The 15,353-nt window shown below is 57.7% G+C and overlaps 6 protein-coding genes across 6 annotated transcripts; 4 read left to right on the top strand and 2 right to left on the bottom strand.

Annotated features, from left to right (window-relative positions):
* Positions 1–789: 789 nt before the first annotated feature.
* Positions 790–1,443, top strand: PHSY_002474 (hypothetical protein; the record flags this gene model as incomplete). Its single annotated transcript, XM_012333098.1, has 2 exons — positions 790–998; positions 1,179–1,443. 2 exons carry the CDS (start codon positions 790–792, stop codon positions 1,441–1,443), a joined length of 474 nt encoding a protein of 157 aa, XP_012188488.1.
* Positions 1,444–1,516: 73 nt separating this feature from the next.
* On the top strand, positions 1,517–2,014 carry PHSY_002473 (hypothetical protein; the record flags this gene model as incomplete). Its single annotated transcript, XM_012333097.1, has 2 exons — positions 1,517–1,797; positions 1,888–2,014. The coding sequence occupies 2 exons, from the start codon at positions 1,517–1,519 to the stop codon at positions 2,012–2,014; spliced, it is 408 nt and encodes a 135-aa protein (XP_012188487.1).
* A 731-nt stretch (positions 2,015–2,745) lies between these two features.
* On the bottom strand, positions 2,746–5,454 carry PHSY_002472 (hypothetical protein; the record flags this gene model as incomplete). The annotated part of the gene is made up of 1 exon (XM_012333096.1): positions 2,746–5,454. One exon carries the CDS (start codon positions 5,452–5,454, stop codon positions 2,746–2,748), a length of 2,709 nt encoding a protein of 902 aa, XP_012188486.1.
* A 635-nt stretch (positions 5,455–6,089) lies between these two features.
* Positions 6,090–9,493, top strand: PHSY_002471 (hypothetical protein; the record flags this gene model as incomplete). Its single annotated transcript, XM_012333095.1, has 2 exons — positions 6,090–8,599; positions 8,881–9,493. The coding sequence occupies 2 exons, from the start codon at positions 6,090–6,092 to the stop codon at positions 9,491–9,493; spliced, it is 3,123 nt and encodes a 1,040-aa protein (XP_012188485.1).
* An 18-nt stretch (positions 9,494–9,511) lies between these two features.
* PHSY_002470 (hypothetical protein) lies at positions 9,512–12,544 on the bottom strand (the record flags this gene model as incomplete). The annotated part of the gene is made up of 3 exons (XM_012333094.1): positions 9,512–9,609; positions 9,711–11,493; positions 11,570–12,544. 3 exons carry the CDS (start codon positions 12,542–12,544, stop codon positions 9,512–9,514), a joined length of 2,856 nt encoding a protein of 951 aa, XP_012188484.1.
* Positions 12,545–13,370: 826 nt separating this feature from the next.
* PHSY_002469 (hypothetical protein) lies at positions 13,371–15,347 on the top strand (the record flags this gene model as incomplete). Its single annotated transcript, XM_012333093.1, has 1 exon — positions 13,371–15,347. The coding sequence occupies one exon, from the start codon at positions 13,371–13,373 to the stop codon at positions 15,345–15,347; it is 1,977 nt and encodes a 658-aa protein (XP_012188483.1).
* Positions 15,348–15,353: the final 6 nt, after the last annotated feature.

Here is a 15,353-nt window from a genome sequence, read left to right as displayed (position 1 = left end):
CTACGAGAGCGAAGGGAATATGGTGAGGTGGACGCGGAACGAGGCGAGGCGTTGCTTGCCCTGGATGCTTTTGAGGCTACCCTTTGTCGCTTGCTGCTGAATTCACCCGTCGAAGAGGGAGAGATGGCAGATTGCAAAGTGACGGAGTCGGCTTTCCGCTTCCTGTAGTTTGAGACAGCAAGTCGATGTATGCAGTCCGCACAAGGAGCAAATTTGAGAGTTAGCAATCTACAGGAACAGGCGAATTCCAAAACAGCTGGGTGCACCGATATTCACCCTTTGGAAGAGGTCGAGGACGACGAGTTAGACGTAGCAGCCTGAGGAGGAGGGGATGGTGGTGACACAGCGGCTTCGGCCCTTCCTTTGCCTTTCCTGGCGGCGGAGACCGACCCTGAGCCGAAATCTGCGGTGAGAGTCGAAGAGGAAGAAGAAGAAGAAGAAGAAGGAGTGCTGGAGGCTGCAAGGCCAGCACCTGCCCGGGAAGGGGTGGATTGAGGAGGCGCCAAAGTGAAGGAACGAGAGGTCGGCGAACGACCAGCAGAGGAGGCGTTGGACTTGCGACTGGTGGAGGAAGGCTGAGAGGTGAACGAAGAGGTTGCGGTGGCAGGCGTCACGGGGGCAGAGAGTTGGCTGTTGGACGAGAAGGAGCTCTCGCTGCGAGCGTCGGAAAGATCGTCAACGTACGTTGTAGCAGCGGAAAGTCTGCGACTTCTTCGTAGTGTTGAGGATGCCACAGCAGATGCAGGAGCGGCGGCGACAGTGGCGGGAGCGTGGGAGGCGGTTGTGCTGATGGAGGAAGTCGACGAGGCGACGGAGTTGTTGGTGGCGGTGGAAGCGAGTGTGGCGCGAGCACGAGTCAAGGAGCGAGCTTTGGACGGGGAGCTGGGCTTTGTACGGCTGCTGCGATCGACAGGCATCGATGAGACCGTTCAGAGACGCTCAGAAAGCCAGGCGAATTGGCTCGAGTGGGCTGGACTAACGAGCGAGGCGGTCGACAGGTGCAATCGAGACAGCACAGCGCGACGAGCAAAGGCGATGCCGACTCCACCAAGGCAACACCAGCACGCTCTGATGTAGAAAGGCCGTCTCCTACTTGAAGTGTGCTGGAAGCGACGCTGGCTTGTTCTGCGACGACTTCGAGAGGATAGAGAAAAAGAAAAAGGATGGCTACGGTTCAGGCATCAGGATGTGTGGGATTTCGGACAGATCGAGTGCCAAGTGATGGAATCGAGTCGAGTCGAGTCGAGTACAGTTCGATGGTATGCAGATACGCTGAAGCGTCAAGGGAGTCCAGATGGTGATGACGGCGAACGGCGAGAGGCAAACGGCTTAAACAAGTTGCGTGGTTGGGATGAGCCGATGCAGAGGCGTCGGTTGGTGGGTGAGCGCGGTGTTGCGGTCGATGGTGATGAAGATGAAAGGGGAACGATGCAAGAGCGCTGAAAACTGAGCTTCGAATCGCACCTCGCCAATATGTGACAGACGCAGAAGGGTGTGTGAGCGGCGGCAGCGCGTGATGAGCCAAGACAGCAGGCTCTACCCTCAAAGTCACACCCACGTCCACACACAGCCCGGCGAGCGTCACAGCGTCACAGCGTCACAGCGTCGTCGCACTGTGCTGTTGCGTTGCGTCGGAAGATTGAAAAAGTGGAGTGCGGCAGGCCGCCTTCCCGAGCTTCTGAAAAATCGTGGCAGCAGAAGCCAGAAGAAGCACCTAGCCTGCGGCATCAGGGTCCGCTACAGCAAGACCCTTTTTCCAGCGATTCGACAGTCGATACCGATTTCTTATGCGTTCAAGTAAGAAATTGCTGAGTCCGCCGTGGCGAACCGAGAGCTTGTTCGTGCGCGGACGGACCTCTTTCTCTTCTCATTCGTCGACGCCAATAGATCGGACCGGATCACCTTGCCACGAACATCGGTCGCACCTACCGACGCAATAGACCACGGAGCAGGCCAAATGAGCACAACAGTACATGACTGTACAGCGAAGAGCAATGTGCAGAGTCTGAGGTAGAGGTGATCCCATCGAGTCTGTGTCTTTTGTCTTTTCGGCGTCGTGACCAGCAGCAACAAAGAGAGGGTCTCAAAAGTAGCAGGACACAGCGTCCCGATCGGCACCTGCTGCGGCGTTGAATATGCCAGCAGATCGGTGGTAGAAAATTCATCTTCCAGCGATTCGATGACAAGTCGACCGTCAGAGCTCTCACCATCGAGCTTCCAGCTTTTTGTCTCGTATGCTCGGTGCGAGAGGACTCAGACATGCATAGCGTGATCTTGTGAATGCGAAGTAAGAAAATAGAGTACAAATACACTAGGTACGATGAGAGAGAGAGAGAGAGAGAAGGGTACAGAGGATGGCGAGTCGCTGGTCAGTACAAACAATCTTCGCACCGGATTCCGTCTCCCGATCGCTCTAGCTGCTCTCCACATCAAGCGCGCATCGGTGCCAAGTGCATCCCACGGGCCGCCGTAAAAGGATCAGAAGTGTAGGTTTCATCGAGCCGAAGGCGCCAGGGCTTGCCGGCTAGCGAGCCCCGTTGTACCGCCTTCCAAAAGAAAAGAGGGACGCCAACGACAATCAGGCGCAAATTACACGAGTACCATCATACGAATGCGGTTCCGGCCCGCGATCCAGCCCAGATGCGCGGAGAGAAAGGAGAGAGCGCGCGACGTTTCAAGAACGTCGATCATGCGCCAAGGAAACTCGACTTACAAAGTGTGGTATGTCTGGGGAGGACGTCGGTCTCAGGCATCGCCGGCAAGCAGGCGTAGAGCAAGCTCTTCCTCTTGCTCGAGCTTGCTCTTCTTGGCCTGAGGCTTTTGTTTCGAAGCTGTTGACAGCTCGACAGTCTTGCGACGCTTTGAGGCCGGTGCCTCATACGCCACCTCGTCGTCGTCGTCATCATCGTCTTCAACCTCATCCTCATCCTCGGAGGAAAGATCAAAGTCAGGCGTCTCGTAGCCGTCCGATCGGTTGTCGATGGGCGCCAACACGGCGCGACCGTCTTGATCGTCTTCGGCCTCGCTCTCGTCGTCCCCTTCGCCGTCGCTGTCATCAAGCGCCTTTTCGCGCTCCTTCTGTCGTCGACGCTTCTCGCGACGCTTCTCCTTGGCGAGCTCCTTGTCCTTGACATCGGCTTGCTGCATGCGCTCGCGTTCCTCGTCCGCCCAGCGCTGCGCCTGCGTCTTGGCATCTCCCTGCTTGCTGAAGGCTTCTTCGTCCTGGAGCTCGTACAGCGCATGTGCTTGGCCATCCTCGTCAAAGACGAGCTTCTCGCCGATGCCACGTTTGCCGGCGAGAGCCAGCGCCTTTTTGCTTTGACCCATGGCCAGCTTGCGTTTCGACAAATTCTCGGTGGCGTCGGCTTTCGCCTGCTCCATTGTGACCGGAGTGTCCTCTCCGCCGATGCCGTATGCATCGCCGTCATCTTCGAGCGCGTGGTCAGCACGCTTGAGCGTGAGAAAGTCGTCGCCCGCGTCCCCGTCGGCGGTAGCGAGGCCGGTCTTGGACGTCTGTTTGGATGCGCGGAGCATCGCGGTCGAATTGCCCACCTCGTCATCGTCGTCCTCCGAGTCCGACGTATCACTGCCGACGAGACGGTCCTCCTTGGAGCGACCAGCGGATCGGCCGTATCGAGTCTCCTCGCGCCCCTCGACGTCATCTTCGTCGCCAGTCGTAGCAGAGTCAGAGCCATCGTCGGAGGGCTCCGAATCGTCGGCGCTGTCTGCGGAGGAGGCATCGTCTGCGATGAGCTTGGAGTAGTGCTCACTGAGAATGTCTTGATTCTTGCGCTCAAACATGCGGTCGTATTTGGTGCGCACCTTGCCATTCCTGGTTTGCGCGTCATCGTCGGAGGCGTCGCCTGCTTGTTCGCCGGTTGTGTCCGCCTGCTGCTGGGCAGCTTTGTAGGCAGCAGCCTTCTTGGCCTTGGCGGCCTCTTTGACGATTTTGACCTTGGGCGCACCAGGCAGACCGAGCGCGGCGGCAAAGGGTTCGAGCGGTAGTGCGGTGACATCGAAGATGTCTTTGTTCTTCTGCAAATGGATGGATCGCACGTACGAGACGAAAGCTTTCTGGGCCAAGTGCTTGATCTGGGGCTCTTGGAAGGCAAACGCCTGCAGCTGATTTTGAATGCTCTGCGTCTTGCTTTCTTTTGGTTTGATGCGGCCGACGGGGATGTTTTTGGTGGCGAGCGCCTCGAGGGTACCCTTCTCCTCGCTAGGCAGCACAAAGAGCAAGCTGTTGCCCTTGGCAGTGTATCGAGCGGTTCGTCCGACTCGGTGGATGTAGGTGTCGACGTCCTCTGGCACATCGAGCTGGATGACCCAGTCGACGGCAGGGAAGTCGAGCCCGCGTGCAGCGATGTCGGTAGCAAAGAGGAGTGCGTGCTGCGTCTTGGTAAACTGAGTGAAGATCTGTAGACGCTTTGCCTGCTTCTGCTTTCCATGGAGCGCCATGAGACTGACACCTGGTCGCAACTTGCAGAAGGTCTCGTGGACGAACTGAACTTGTCGACATGAGCTCATGAAGACGAGCGCCTTGCATTTGGTGTGTGTGCGGATGAACGAGAAAAGCAGATCGAGCTTCTTGTCGAGCTCGACGAGCATATAGTGCTGCTCGAGGCCTCGAGGCGTGGAACTTTCGTTCTCGGGTTCGCGCACGGCCACGTATTCGGGATCCTGCAAGGACAGCCGCGCCAGATCCTTGACGCGCTTTGTTTGTGTTGCGGAAAAGAGCATCGTCTGTCGGTCCCGGGGCAGATTTTCGACGATGGCGTTGAGGGTGCGCGAAAAGCCCATGTCAAGGATGCGGTCTGCTTCGTCGAGCACAAGCACCTGCAAGTTTGAGGTGTCAAAGCCGAGTGTCTGATCCATGTGCTGCAAAAGACGACCCGGTGTGGCGACGAGGATGTTCATGCGTGATAGACGATCCTTTTCTTGCTTGACATCCTTGCCACCGATGACAAGTCCGGCAGAAAAGGTGTGGTAAGGTCCGATCTTGCGCAGAACCTCGAAGATCTGGATGGCAAGCTCTCTTGTCGGCGAGATGACCAGCGCGCCAAGACCATCGGAAGGACCCCACTTGCTTCTGTAGAGAATCTCGAGGACGGGAATCAGGAATGCCAGCGTCTTTCCAGAGCCTGTCCTGGCAGCTCCAAGGACATCCTTGGATTTGAGCGAGAGTGGGATCGACTTTGCCTGGATGTCGGTCAGGTCGGTGTAGCCTGCCTTCTTGAGGCCTCTACGTGTACGGTCGGAGAGTGGGAGCTGAGCGAAGTGCTTGAGATCGATGGGCGGCTCAAATGCCTGTGCACCTTCTTCAAGCTGAGCGATCTCGGCATCTTCGGCACTCCTCTTGAGCTTTCGAGCATTCCGAGAGCGAGACTTGAGGTGTGGTGCGGCGGCCCCCTTCTTCCTCTTCGTGGAACCTTCTGCTGCTGATGAGGGTGGCATATTGGCAGGACGTCTTGGAGTGATGGCGTTCGAAACGCGTTGGGAAGTGGTTGGAGTTTGCTAGTCGGTATGGAGGGCCGTAGGATGACTCTGTCGGCGAAATCGATGCCAGCTAAAGCCGTCCGAGATAGCAAGGCTTTCAGCGCTGCAGACAATCCATGATCTTGCGGAGCTTGTTCTCGATCGTTCAGCGATAATGAGGAGCGATAGATGAGAGAAGCATAAGAAGGAAGGAAAGCGCAGCAGACGGCCAATCCAATTCACAAAGAGTTCAAGATCAAATTTCCGTTCTGTCAGCTGCAACCTCGACAAAATCAAAAAATTCTAGCAAAAATTGGGATTGGAGGGCGGCAGCCACACGTGACTTGCGCCCTCCGATTCCCGAAGATTTGGCTAGCTCTCCTTGTGGAAGCCGTTTCGCTGTTGCACGGTCACATTCTCCATCGCTAACGATCACACCCACGCTTCGACACATCCTGCTACTCACGGAAGAGACGGGCGCTTGGACCGATGGGCTGGCTTGATCGAACAAGCAGCCAGACTTGGCCTTAAGACGAGCTCGACCCTGCCTCTGTCCACCTTGGCCTGCAGCGTTCGCATCGCAGGACGCAGGTAAGGAAGCGGCCCCCTTCACCATGTCGCGCTGGCGCAACTCATTGGCCACATTGCGGCATGCGGCATCGATAGGATCGCACCCTCAAGCCTCGATCTCTTCCTCGCATTCGAGCCGTGGCTTGTCAGCAGCCACCTCCAACGCAGCTGCCGTGCCCGACTTTCTGGCTCCAAGCTTGCATCGTCGTCACGCTGGCTCTTATGCTCGCGCAATCTTGCATTCACCGGCGTACGAGATTGCAGAGCATTCAACTGCCGACACGACCTCAGCCTCATCATATTCGCTATCACGACCATCTGGAAGAGCATCTCGTACTCAAACCAGTCGCCGTGCTCAACGCCACGCAAGCGGTGCCGATTTCTCTGCCTACTTTGATGCGAATGGCTCGACGCCGCCTTTGTCATCCGTGGAGACAGAGGCGGACATTAGGGCTCATCTTTTGGCGGCGACGGACGAATCAGACCTCGCAAGGATCGCCAAAGCCATCTTCTCTGCCTCTACGTTGTGTACAGAACGGCAGCGAGTCGCCTCTGTGTGCCGCAGCGACGATGGATCGGCTCACGCAGTGTCATTGTCTCTCCATTTAAACGAGGCCCTCGTTCTACACCTGGCAGACTCTTCAGGCATAGCAACTCGACGCTCAGGGAGGAGCGATCCTCTCCTCATGAATCAACTTATTACCAAATACCTGCGATTGCTCTGCAAAGCGATCCCTCACCACGCTTTCTCCGATTCATTCCTTACGAGCCTGGCACGCAAAGCCGGCGAAGCGAATCCTAGACCGACAAACACAGCGCTCACACTACTACTATCCATATTTCAACATCGGTTGTCATACAAAGCCCCCGGCAAAGTCAGCCTATGCAATGACGAGGAATGCGCCCATCGTCAGTCACAAGCTCTTCACCACCTTATGTCTGGTTTCCTTCGCTCCGGCCACTTTGACCAGGTTCAAGCTTGCTTCGATCTCCTCATAGAGCACTTGTTGCCTGCAACCGTTCACCATCATCAGCTCAGGCTCATCGCCATGTTCCGGAAGCGCACTTCCAATCTAAGCTCAAAACACCAGGCCGACATCGATAGAGAGTCGCAACAGGTTCACGCACAGATCTTACAGACCAGGACCTCCATGAGGAGAGCAAACCTGATCCTCGACGATACCTTCCTCGCCACGGTCCTGCATGGTCTTAGCGCACCTCTTCGCCCCCCGCTCGCCGCCATGACCTCGCCGACGCAGAAGCAGACCACGCTGCGTATGGTTCGCATCGCTTTTCGCAACCTCAATGAGGCGGATCAGAACGCCGACGTCAAGCATTCAACTCGTTTCACCTCGACCTTGATCGATGCCGAAATCGATGCTATCGAGTCAGACTCGGGCTTCAACTTGCAGGCGCGTGCCAAGACCATTGACTGGATACAACACTTGATACGCAGGCTGAAGGCCGAGTCCGCGAGGGACAGCACCTCGACTTGGGCTGTAGCGGAAGGCAAGACATTCACAGAAGCACAGGTGGCCTGCATCCGCCACGAAATTCGCTTACGTGCTATGCTCGGCGATACGGAGCGTTGCATGTTCCTCCTTCGCCGCTTGCTCTCGCTGAAGCCCAAAGATGGCATTGATGCAGTCGCACCACGGGGGCAAGAGCTCGCATCCAAACAGCGAAGCAGCGTGATCAACCTCTTCTCCTCGGCCATGCATCGAAGACATGGGGCCGCCGACAAGCAAAACACTGCGTTCGAGGTGCTCAAACTCGCTTTCTCGTCGAAATGCTTCCAACGCGTGTGGAGCGGTGCCAGCGCCTCAATGCCCGATGGATCTGACGATGCGGATGACGCAGTCTTGCGTCTCTGGAAGAGATGGATGTTCGCATGGTCGGCCGACTGTCTAGCAGAGGGGCGCCTGACTCGAGAGCTTGACGACAATCTGTTGCACAAAGCGCCCAGCAAGGCCCTAGCGGACGATGTTCGCCGCGGCAAATACCACACTTTCACCGGCAGTCGCCCGTGGCAGACGTTAAAGCAAAGCCTTGTGCTGCTCAACCGAGTCATCGACCAGTACGAGAGCTTGCACGCAAGAGTCGCGACTGAAGAAACGACAGCTTCCCGTGCAGGTACTGTTCATTCTTGTGTAGCTGCTGTCGATGGAGAGCTAGAAAAAAGCCCTCCGCCGGCCATCGCGAGCCTCTCTCAGCTCTTCAACGACCGCGGCGTACTCGACACGATTATCAAGTATTGCCTTCGAGGCGGTCGACCTCCTCGTGGCGAGACCATGCAAACACATGTCGAACGACGACTCTCACTTCTCGTCAACACCCTCACTCGCGTCCACGTGAACGCACGCACTTGGGAGCTGGTCGAATCGTCGCTGCTGCGACACTTGGCTCTGATCCCCACCAATGTGCTGCCCACCTCTGCCGTCGCACCCACCGTCGATCTCATCGAACGGCGAAAACATGCCGCTCTACTGCGAGATCCCAAACTGCGACAAGCTCTGCGTGATACCCATCCGTCATCCTTGAAACAGGAAGAGACGTACGCACCCGAAACAGGATCCATCTTCGTCCTCAGACAGATGCTCGAACAACGCAAACGAGCCAGACAACGACAGCAGCCTATCTCGATCTCGACACAAACCAAACCAGCTTTCAACTAGATCATCGCACCTTTCATGCTCTCTGGGATTCCATTTTATTGCAATATTCCTTCCACCCTCAATACAAAAGAATGCCTGTTCGAACTATCTACAACTCAACATGAACCTTGGCAGCTACACTCCTGACCTTGTCCTTTGCGTCCTCCACATAATCCTCCAGTGTCTCTGGTGTAGGACTCGCACCTACTGCGGAAGCCACGCTACGACTTGCTTTGCTGAGAACGCTGCTTCCCGAGCTGACGCCTACGTTTGCGGCTGAAGAGACGGCTGAAGCGATCGACGAAGCCGAGCTGGCGGGCGACGCGTTGTTGATAGCGGAGGAGGCGGATTTAGAAGCGACGGAGGCGAGGGAGGAAGCGGACGATGCGCCGGACGCGACAGCCTGTGCCGCGGCGCTGGATGCAACGGATGCGGCGGACGAGGCGGATGATGCGCCGGATTGTGCGGCAGACGAAGCAGATCGCGAAGCCACGGAAGCCAAGGACGATGCGGACGAGGCGCCAGACTGTGCAGCCGAACCGACGGAGCGAGAGGCAACGGAGGCAGCAGAGGATGCGGATCGCGAGGCAGCGGATGCAAGCGACGACACCGAAGAGGCTCCCACGTCTGCTGCCGATCCGACAGAGCGCGAGGCAACAGACGCGAGCGAAGAAGCCGACGATGAAGCCGAAGAAATAGCGGGTTTTGCGTCCTTGCTGACGCTGCTAATCACCGAGCTAGCCGATCGAGAGGCTACCGAAGCTGCGGAAGAGGCCGAAGACGCTCCCGACTGAGCGGCTTTGCTGGCATCGCTAAGGGCGGAGCTGGCCGATTTCGAAGCGACGGATGCGGCCGAAGAAGCAGACTTGGACGCAACGGACGCTGCCGACGCAGCAGACGAAGCGCCCGCCTGGGCAGCAGGGACAACGTTCCCAGCTGCGACGCTTGCAGAGCTCGCAGCAACCGACGCCGCCGACGAAGCAGAAGAGGCCGCGGACTGCGCCACCTGACCGGCCTTGCTCGCAGCAGCACTGGCGTTCTCTTGAACCGCCTCGACGTAGTCAGCAAAGGTGTCCGGAGTTGGAGACGCACCCACAGCAGAAGCTGCACTGCGGCTAGCCTTGGATGCAAGCGACGCCGCACTGGACGAGGCGGACGCAGCGCGCTGAGCAACACCGCCTGCCACACCTGCGACACCGGCAGTGACAGCTTCCACATAGTCTCCAAACGTTTCGGGGGAGGGCGAAGCGCCGACGGCAGAAGCGACGCTGCGACTGGCCACGCTCGCGGCCGACGAAGCAGACGACGCAGCAGAAGCGGCCGCATTTCCAGCGGAGCCGGCAACTGCTTTCACGTTTGCAGCGGCGCCGCCAACCGCTCCCGCCACAGCAGCAGAAGCCTGAGCAGCCGCAGAAGAGGGTGACGCGGCCGAGACTGCCGAGGAGACGCTGCTGCTTGCCTGAGCAGCAACAGACGAGACGGAGCTGCTCGCGGCAGCTGCCATGCCATTGAGACTGTTGACGTAGTCATCGAACGACGATCCGGATCCAGAGCCCGATGCGACGTACGCCTTGGCACGCGCATAGTAACTCTCGTTGGCAGGCTCGCTGAGCCCAAGCTTGCCTCGAGCCAAGCCGACAGCGCCGAGCATGCCAGCAGCAGCATCGGTGCTGATACGACTAGCCTGCTCGGCGAGTCTGTCGGTGACGTCCGAAATCTTGGCAGCGACGCCCGAGCCCGCGAGCTGAGCCAGCGCAGTGTCAGCGTACGCGACGAGCTCCTTCCTTGCCGAGCCGTGCAGCTTGTCGGACCAGCTTCGAAGCGAGTTGATCTCCTTCTGCATGTCGGGCGCCTCTTTGCGCAGGTCGACGGCACCAGAAGAGGTGCTGACGGCCTTCTTGCCGCTCTGCACTGCGAGCAGTTCTTCAGTGAAAAGAGCAGCGCGCTTTCGGACGCCAATGTCCCACCCTTGCCAGTCGTCCATGGTTGCGGCGAACTTGGCATCGCGCATGATCCCATCGTAGGCGTCCTTGGCAGCCGCGGCGTAGCGACGCACCTCGGCACTGCTCGCTTCGATCGTCTGCCTTTCCTCCTGTAGCAAGTTTTCGTAGAACGCCGAGATTTGCGCCTTGGTGTCGAACGCTGCCTCATCGAACTTGGCCACCTGCTGGTCGACGAGCTGCTTGCCAGCTGCAATCTTTTGCGCTTCAGAGTCAGAGGAACGGGCCGAGATCTTGCGCAGGCCACGTTCGACTCGGTTCAGGATGAGTGCAACCGAGTCTTCGACAAAGGCTTCGTTGACGAGTCCAAAGCGATCGGGCAAATCTGCCAGAGCCTTGTTGCGCAGCTCGGCGAGACGATCGACGGCAAGCTTGTATTCTTTTCCAATGAGATCCGTCATGCCCGTCTCCCACACTTCGAGGAGATCCTTGACCTTCTTCTCTTCAGCATCGAGTTCGGCGTCGAGCTGAGCGACTTTGATGGCGTCGGTTTCTGTGCCGGTGGCTGTGTCATAGACGGCATCCTTTGCCTGTTTGACTCGGTCGAGCAGTGATGGGTCGTTCTGAGCCTTGATTGCGTCTTGTTCCTGATGGTGTGATGGTGCCGACCGATATAGTACAGGGATGGAAAGGGGATGGAGGCAGAAAGGATGTATACAAGAAAAAGAGAGGCAAAGTTCGTCAGCGGCTGATGCAACATGGTGTCTGTTACACCTTCCAATCCACTGTCGATAAGACTGCAGCGGACGGAGCTGAATAACTCGGCCCCCCTTTACCATGCGCCTCATCTGCCTCTGTACAGAATGTGGGATCCACTGGGTCGCAGGAAAGGGGAAAAGCGGGGAGAGGGTGAGAGGCGCGTCAACTTACTGCCTTCTTGATCGCCTCCTGAGCGTGCTTGTCTGCTTGCTTGGCTGTGTGCTTCATCTCCTGCTGAGCTGCCTTGATGGCGTCGGAGCCGAGCCAGTGAGCCTTGCGCTCATACACCTTGGCGAGCAAGCGGTCGAGCTGAGGTCGGACGTAGAGGCTATAGAATCGACGGACGGCGGGGTCGACGTGGTTGATCAAGAAGCTGTAGATCTGCTTGACGGAGTGGACGACACGCGGATGCACCTTGTCCATGTAAAAGGCGTACGATACCGAAGAGGAGTGAAGGCTGTACTGGTACGCTTGGTCGATGTAGGGCGAGACATCGCGCTGGTAGATGTCGTGGTACGGCTTGACAGCCCTGTGCACCGTGTCGATGTGAGGCTGGACGTTGGCCTTGTGGTAGTGGTGAGCCTGTTTGAGGTAAGGATCGATCTGCTTGTGAGCCCTCTTGAGAGCACGGCGACGCGCAGGGTCGATACGCTTCTTCCAAAGCAGACGTCCACGCTTATCGGCTTCACGATAGATGGGGCGAGACACCTTTTGAGCTCTCTTGATCCAAGGCGTGGCGGCCTTGACGGCGGGACGAGTGTAAGGCTCCGCTTTCTGTTGAGCGAGGTGGATGTAGGGCGTAAGGATGGGAGCGATCTGGTCGTGAGCCTGGGCCAAGTTACGACAGACGGGGCGAGAGTCCTTGGCTGAGTAGTCGAAAGCGAACGGACGCGAAGGACAAGTCCAGAGAGCGGCAAAGATAAGGTAGAAGATGGTGACCTTGCTGGCAAACGAGAAGAGCCAGCCCGAGAAGCCCGAAGATCGCTTGGGCTTCTTGACGACCAATACCTTGCTGTCGCGAGGGAGCTGTGCAGACTTGGACTTGGACGAGGCGTTTGCGTCACCGGCGGGGAACCGGACAGCAGGTGTAGGGATGGAGGCGCGGCCACCTGCGCCCCTCATCTTGATCTCGCCTTGTTTGGACATGGCGCGAGACTACCAAGTCGGAAGGTATAACCGGTCAGATAGATGGATGGATGGACAGGTGGACGGATGGATGGATCAAGGAAAGAAGGAGGAAGGAGCGTCGCCTCGCATACCTCTCTCGAATGGACGTGGCTTGTGCTGAGTCGCATGTGCATGTGCTCAAAACTGACAGCAGCCCGCTGTGTTTGGATCGCTGCTTTTCTCCTCGCCGGTCTGCAATCCGAAGAAAATTGGAGTCTAAAAGTGGAAGCTTTCGGTCACGTACGTCATTTGTGTGAGGTGGCAGGAATCTGAATATCTGGACAGCATTGTTAGTGCAGTCTCTTGCGAACAATGAAACCTGTCAAAAAATCCGACAATGCAGGGTTCTTACCCTGCTGATCCTCACGAAGTTCGCCCGCCCGCCAGCCACGCAGTTGATTTGCAGCTGTTTGGGGGCCGTTGGCTGCGCCGTGTGTGAATCACCGTTTCTCCGCTGCAGGCACTCAAGCCCGTCTCCCGCATTTTTTAAAGTTGACACTTTCTTCCATCCACCACCATCGCCTCCTCTCACTCGCTCACAAGGGACACCATTCCCATTTTGCCAAGCCTGTCGATAGCATCCGTTGGCTCGATTTACGATCTTTCGAGCAGACTTTCTTTCCTCACGCGGTCCATCTGGAACGGAACAAGCAATAGCTTCAGCCGAAGCCAGCAGCATATCACACGACACCTGCCCGCGGACAGCTCAGTCCCGCACTGACCCCAAGTCAGAAAGCTGAGAGTACAGCTATCGAGCGAATCCCATCCCATTGTCACCTCTGCCGCTACCAGGAGCTGCCGCACCATGACGACCGCGGCAGCTTCATCACCCGACCTCCCCCGTACTTTGCGTTCAAGTCCACGCAAGAGGGCGAAGTCTCCCGAACTGCAGGCCTCTTCACAGTCCTCATCACAGTTGCAGAAACAGCATTCAAGCAAAAAGCCTCGCATCGACATCGTCGACGAATCGGAGCTCGATTGCGCAGCCTGCCCAGGTGTCGGTCAACCAGCTCCGACTCCAGGCAAAGGCGCGGCGTCCGACCGCGAAACCTGGATCTGCTGCACGCACTGCAAAACGTGGTTCCACTGCATCTGTATCGGTCTCGAGAATCCTGAAGACTTTAGCAAGTGGTACTGCAAGCCGTGCATCGCTCGCTCAGAAGAGGCCTTCCAGTCAGGCACCTGCTCTTCGCGCCCGCCATTCGCCAACGTCGCCCGTCCGCCGCGTCGGAAATCGGACCGCGCCAAGGTTGAGGTCGACTACGCCGCTATCCAAGAAGGCATCCCCGCCGATCCTCTGGGCCGATGGAAGAACTTCCTCAACACGTACGAGTTCGAGCCTGATCAGTTCCGTAGGATGGAAGGACGCGAGTGGACGCTCGATTGGCTCCTCCATGACGAGTCTGCCCTCAAGCAGCCAGTCCTCGTCCCTGCTCCAGACGATGGCTCTTCACAGCTCCGAGACGACAACGTCAAGACCGAAGATGATGCGAGATCGCTCGCACCTCGCAAGAAACCTGCAAAAACCAAGAAGCTGGCGCGAAACCGACTTGCACCACGAACCACTACGATCCCCGGCATGGTCGTTCCACCTGCTGACATGACCATCTTTGACGTCGCAGACATCATCGGACACGACACTCCCGTAGAGGTCATCGACGTCGCCTCGCAATCCTCCTCCAAAGCTTCGTGGACCATCTCCGAATGGGCCGAGTACTTTGACACGCCCAAGGAAAAGAAGAAAAAGACGCTCAACGTCATCTCGCTCGAGGTCACGGGTACGCCGATGCAAGCATACGTCGAAGCGCCTCAGCTCGTTCGCGACCTCGACTGGGTGACGCGCGACTGGCCGCAGGAGCGCCGCGATACGTCGTGCGCCGACAACAGCTGGCCCAAGGTGCAGCGCTACGTGCTCATGGGTGTCGAAGGAGCCTACTCGGATTGGCACATCGACTTTGCGGGGAGCAGCGTCTACTACCACGTCATCTGGGGACAAAAGACATTCCTCTTTGCTCCCCCAACGCCGCGAAACTTGGCAGCTTACAAAGCGTGGTGCAGCAGCACACGTCAGGATTTCGATCGGCTTGGCGACCATCTGCACAGCCTCAGCCGCGTCGACATCCGCCCAGGCGAGACCATGCTCATTCCATCCGGCTGGTTGCACTGTGTCTACACGCCCAAGAACACGCTTGTCGTCGGCGGCAACTTTCTCACCGACTGGAACGTCGCAACCCAGTGGAAGCTCGTCGAGATCGAGGAGGCCACCAAAGTGCCCAAAAAGTTTCGCTTTCCGCACCTCAAGCGTCTCAGCTGGTTCGTAGCGAAAGGCTGGAACGATCGACTCGAGCCGCTGGACGAGTTGCAGCCGCCGTCGAAAGAGGACGACGAGGCGCAGGAGGTTGCAGTGAATGGACATGGCGGAGGTGTGGCCGCCGGCTTGATCGGGATCGTGCCGCCAGCCAAGGTGCTCACTAACGTCGAGCTCGTCCATCAATCGCTCGTCGACGATCTCGAGCTGATCCAAGATCCCTTCATCGCCGAAAATGGAGATGAGAGGACAGTCAAGCAGCAGAAGGCAGCCCGTGAAGCTATTCCCGCTCAGTATGTGGGAACCCTGTCGAAAGCCGAGGCCATGCTTGCAGCGCTGCGTCAACGCCTTGACGTGGCCAAGTCGCTGGCAGACGCAGTGCAGGAGGCGCGTGTTCGTGTAGCAAAGGGAAGTCAGAACGGCAGAAAGTCTCCAAGCGGATCAGCGATGAAGAGTCGCAAGGCGCGCAAATAGACAGGT

This window comes from Pseudozyma hubeiensis (genome assembly GCF_000403515.1).
Source record: "Pseudozyma hubeiensis SY62 DNA, scaffold: PHS23, whole genome shotgun sequence".
Lineage (NCBI taxonomy): Eukaryota > Fungi > Basidiomycota > Ustilaginomycetes > Ustilaginales > Ustilaginaceae > Pseudozyma > Pseudozyma hubeiensis.
This window is presented reverse-complemented; position numbering and strand designations above follow the sequence as displayed.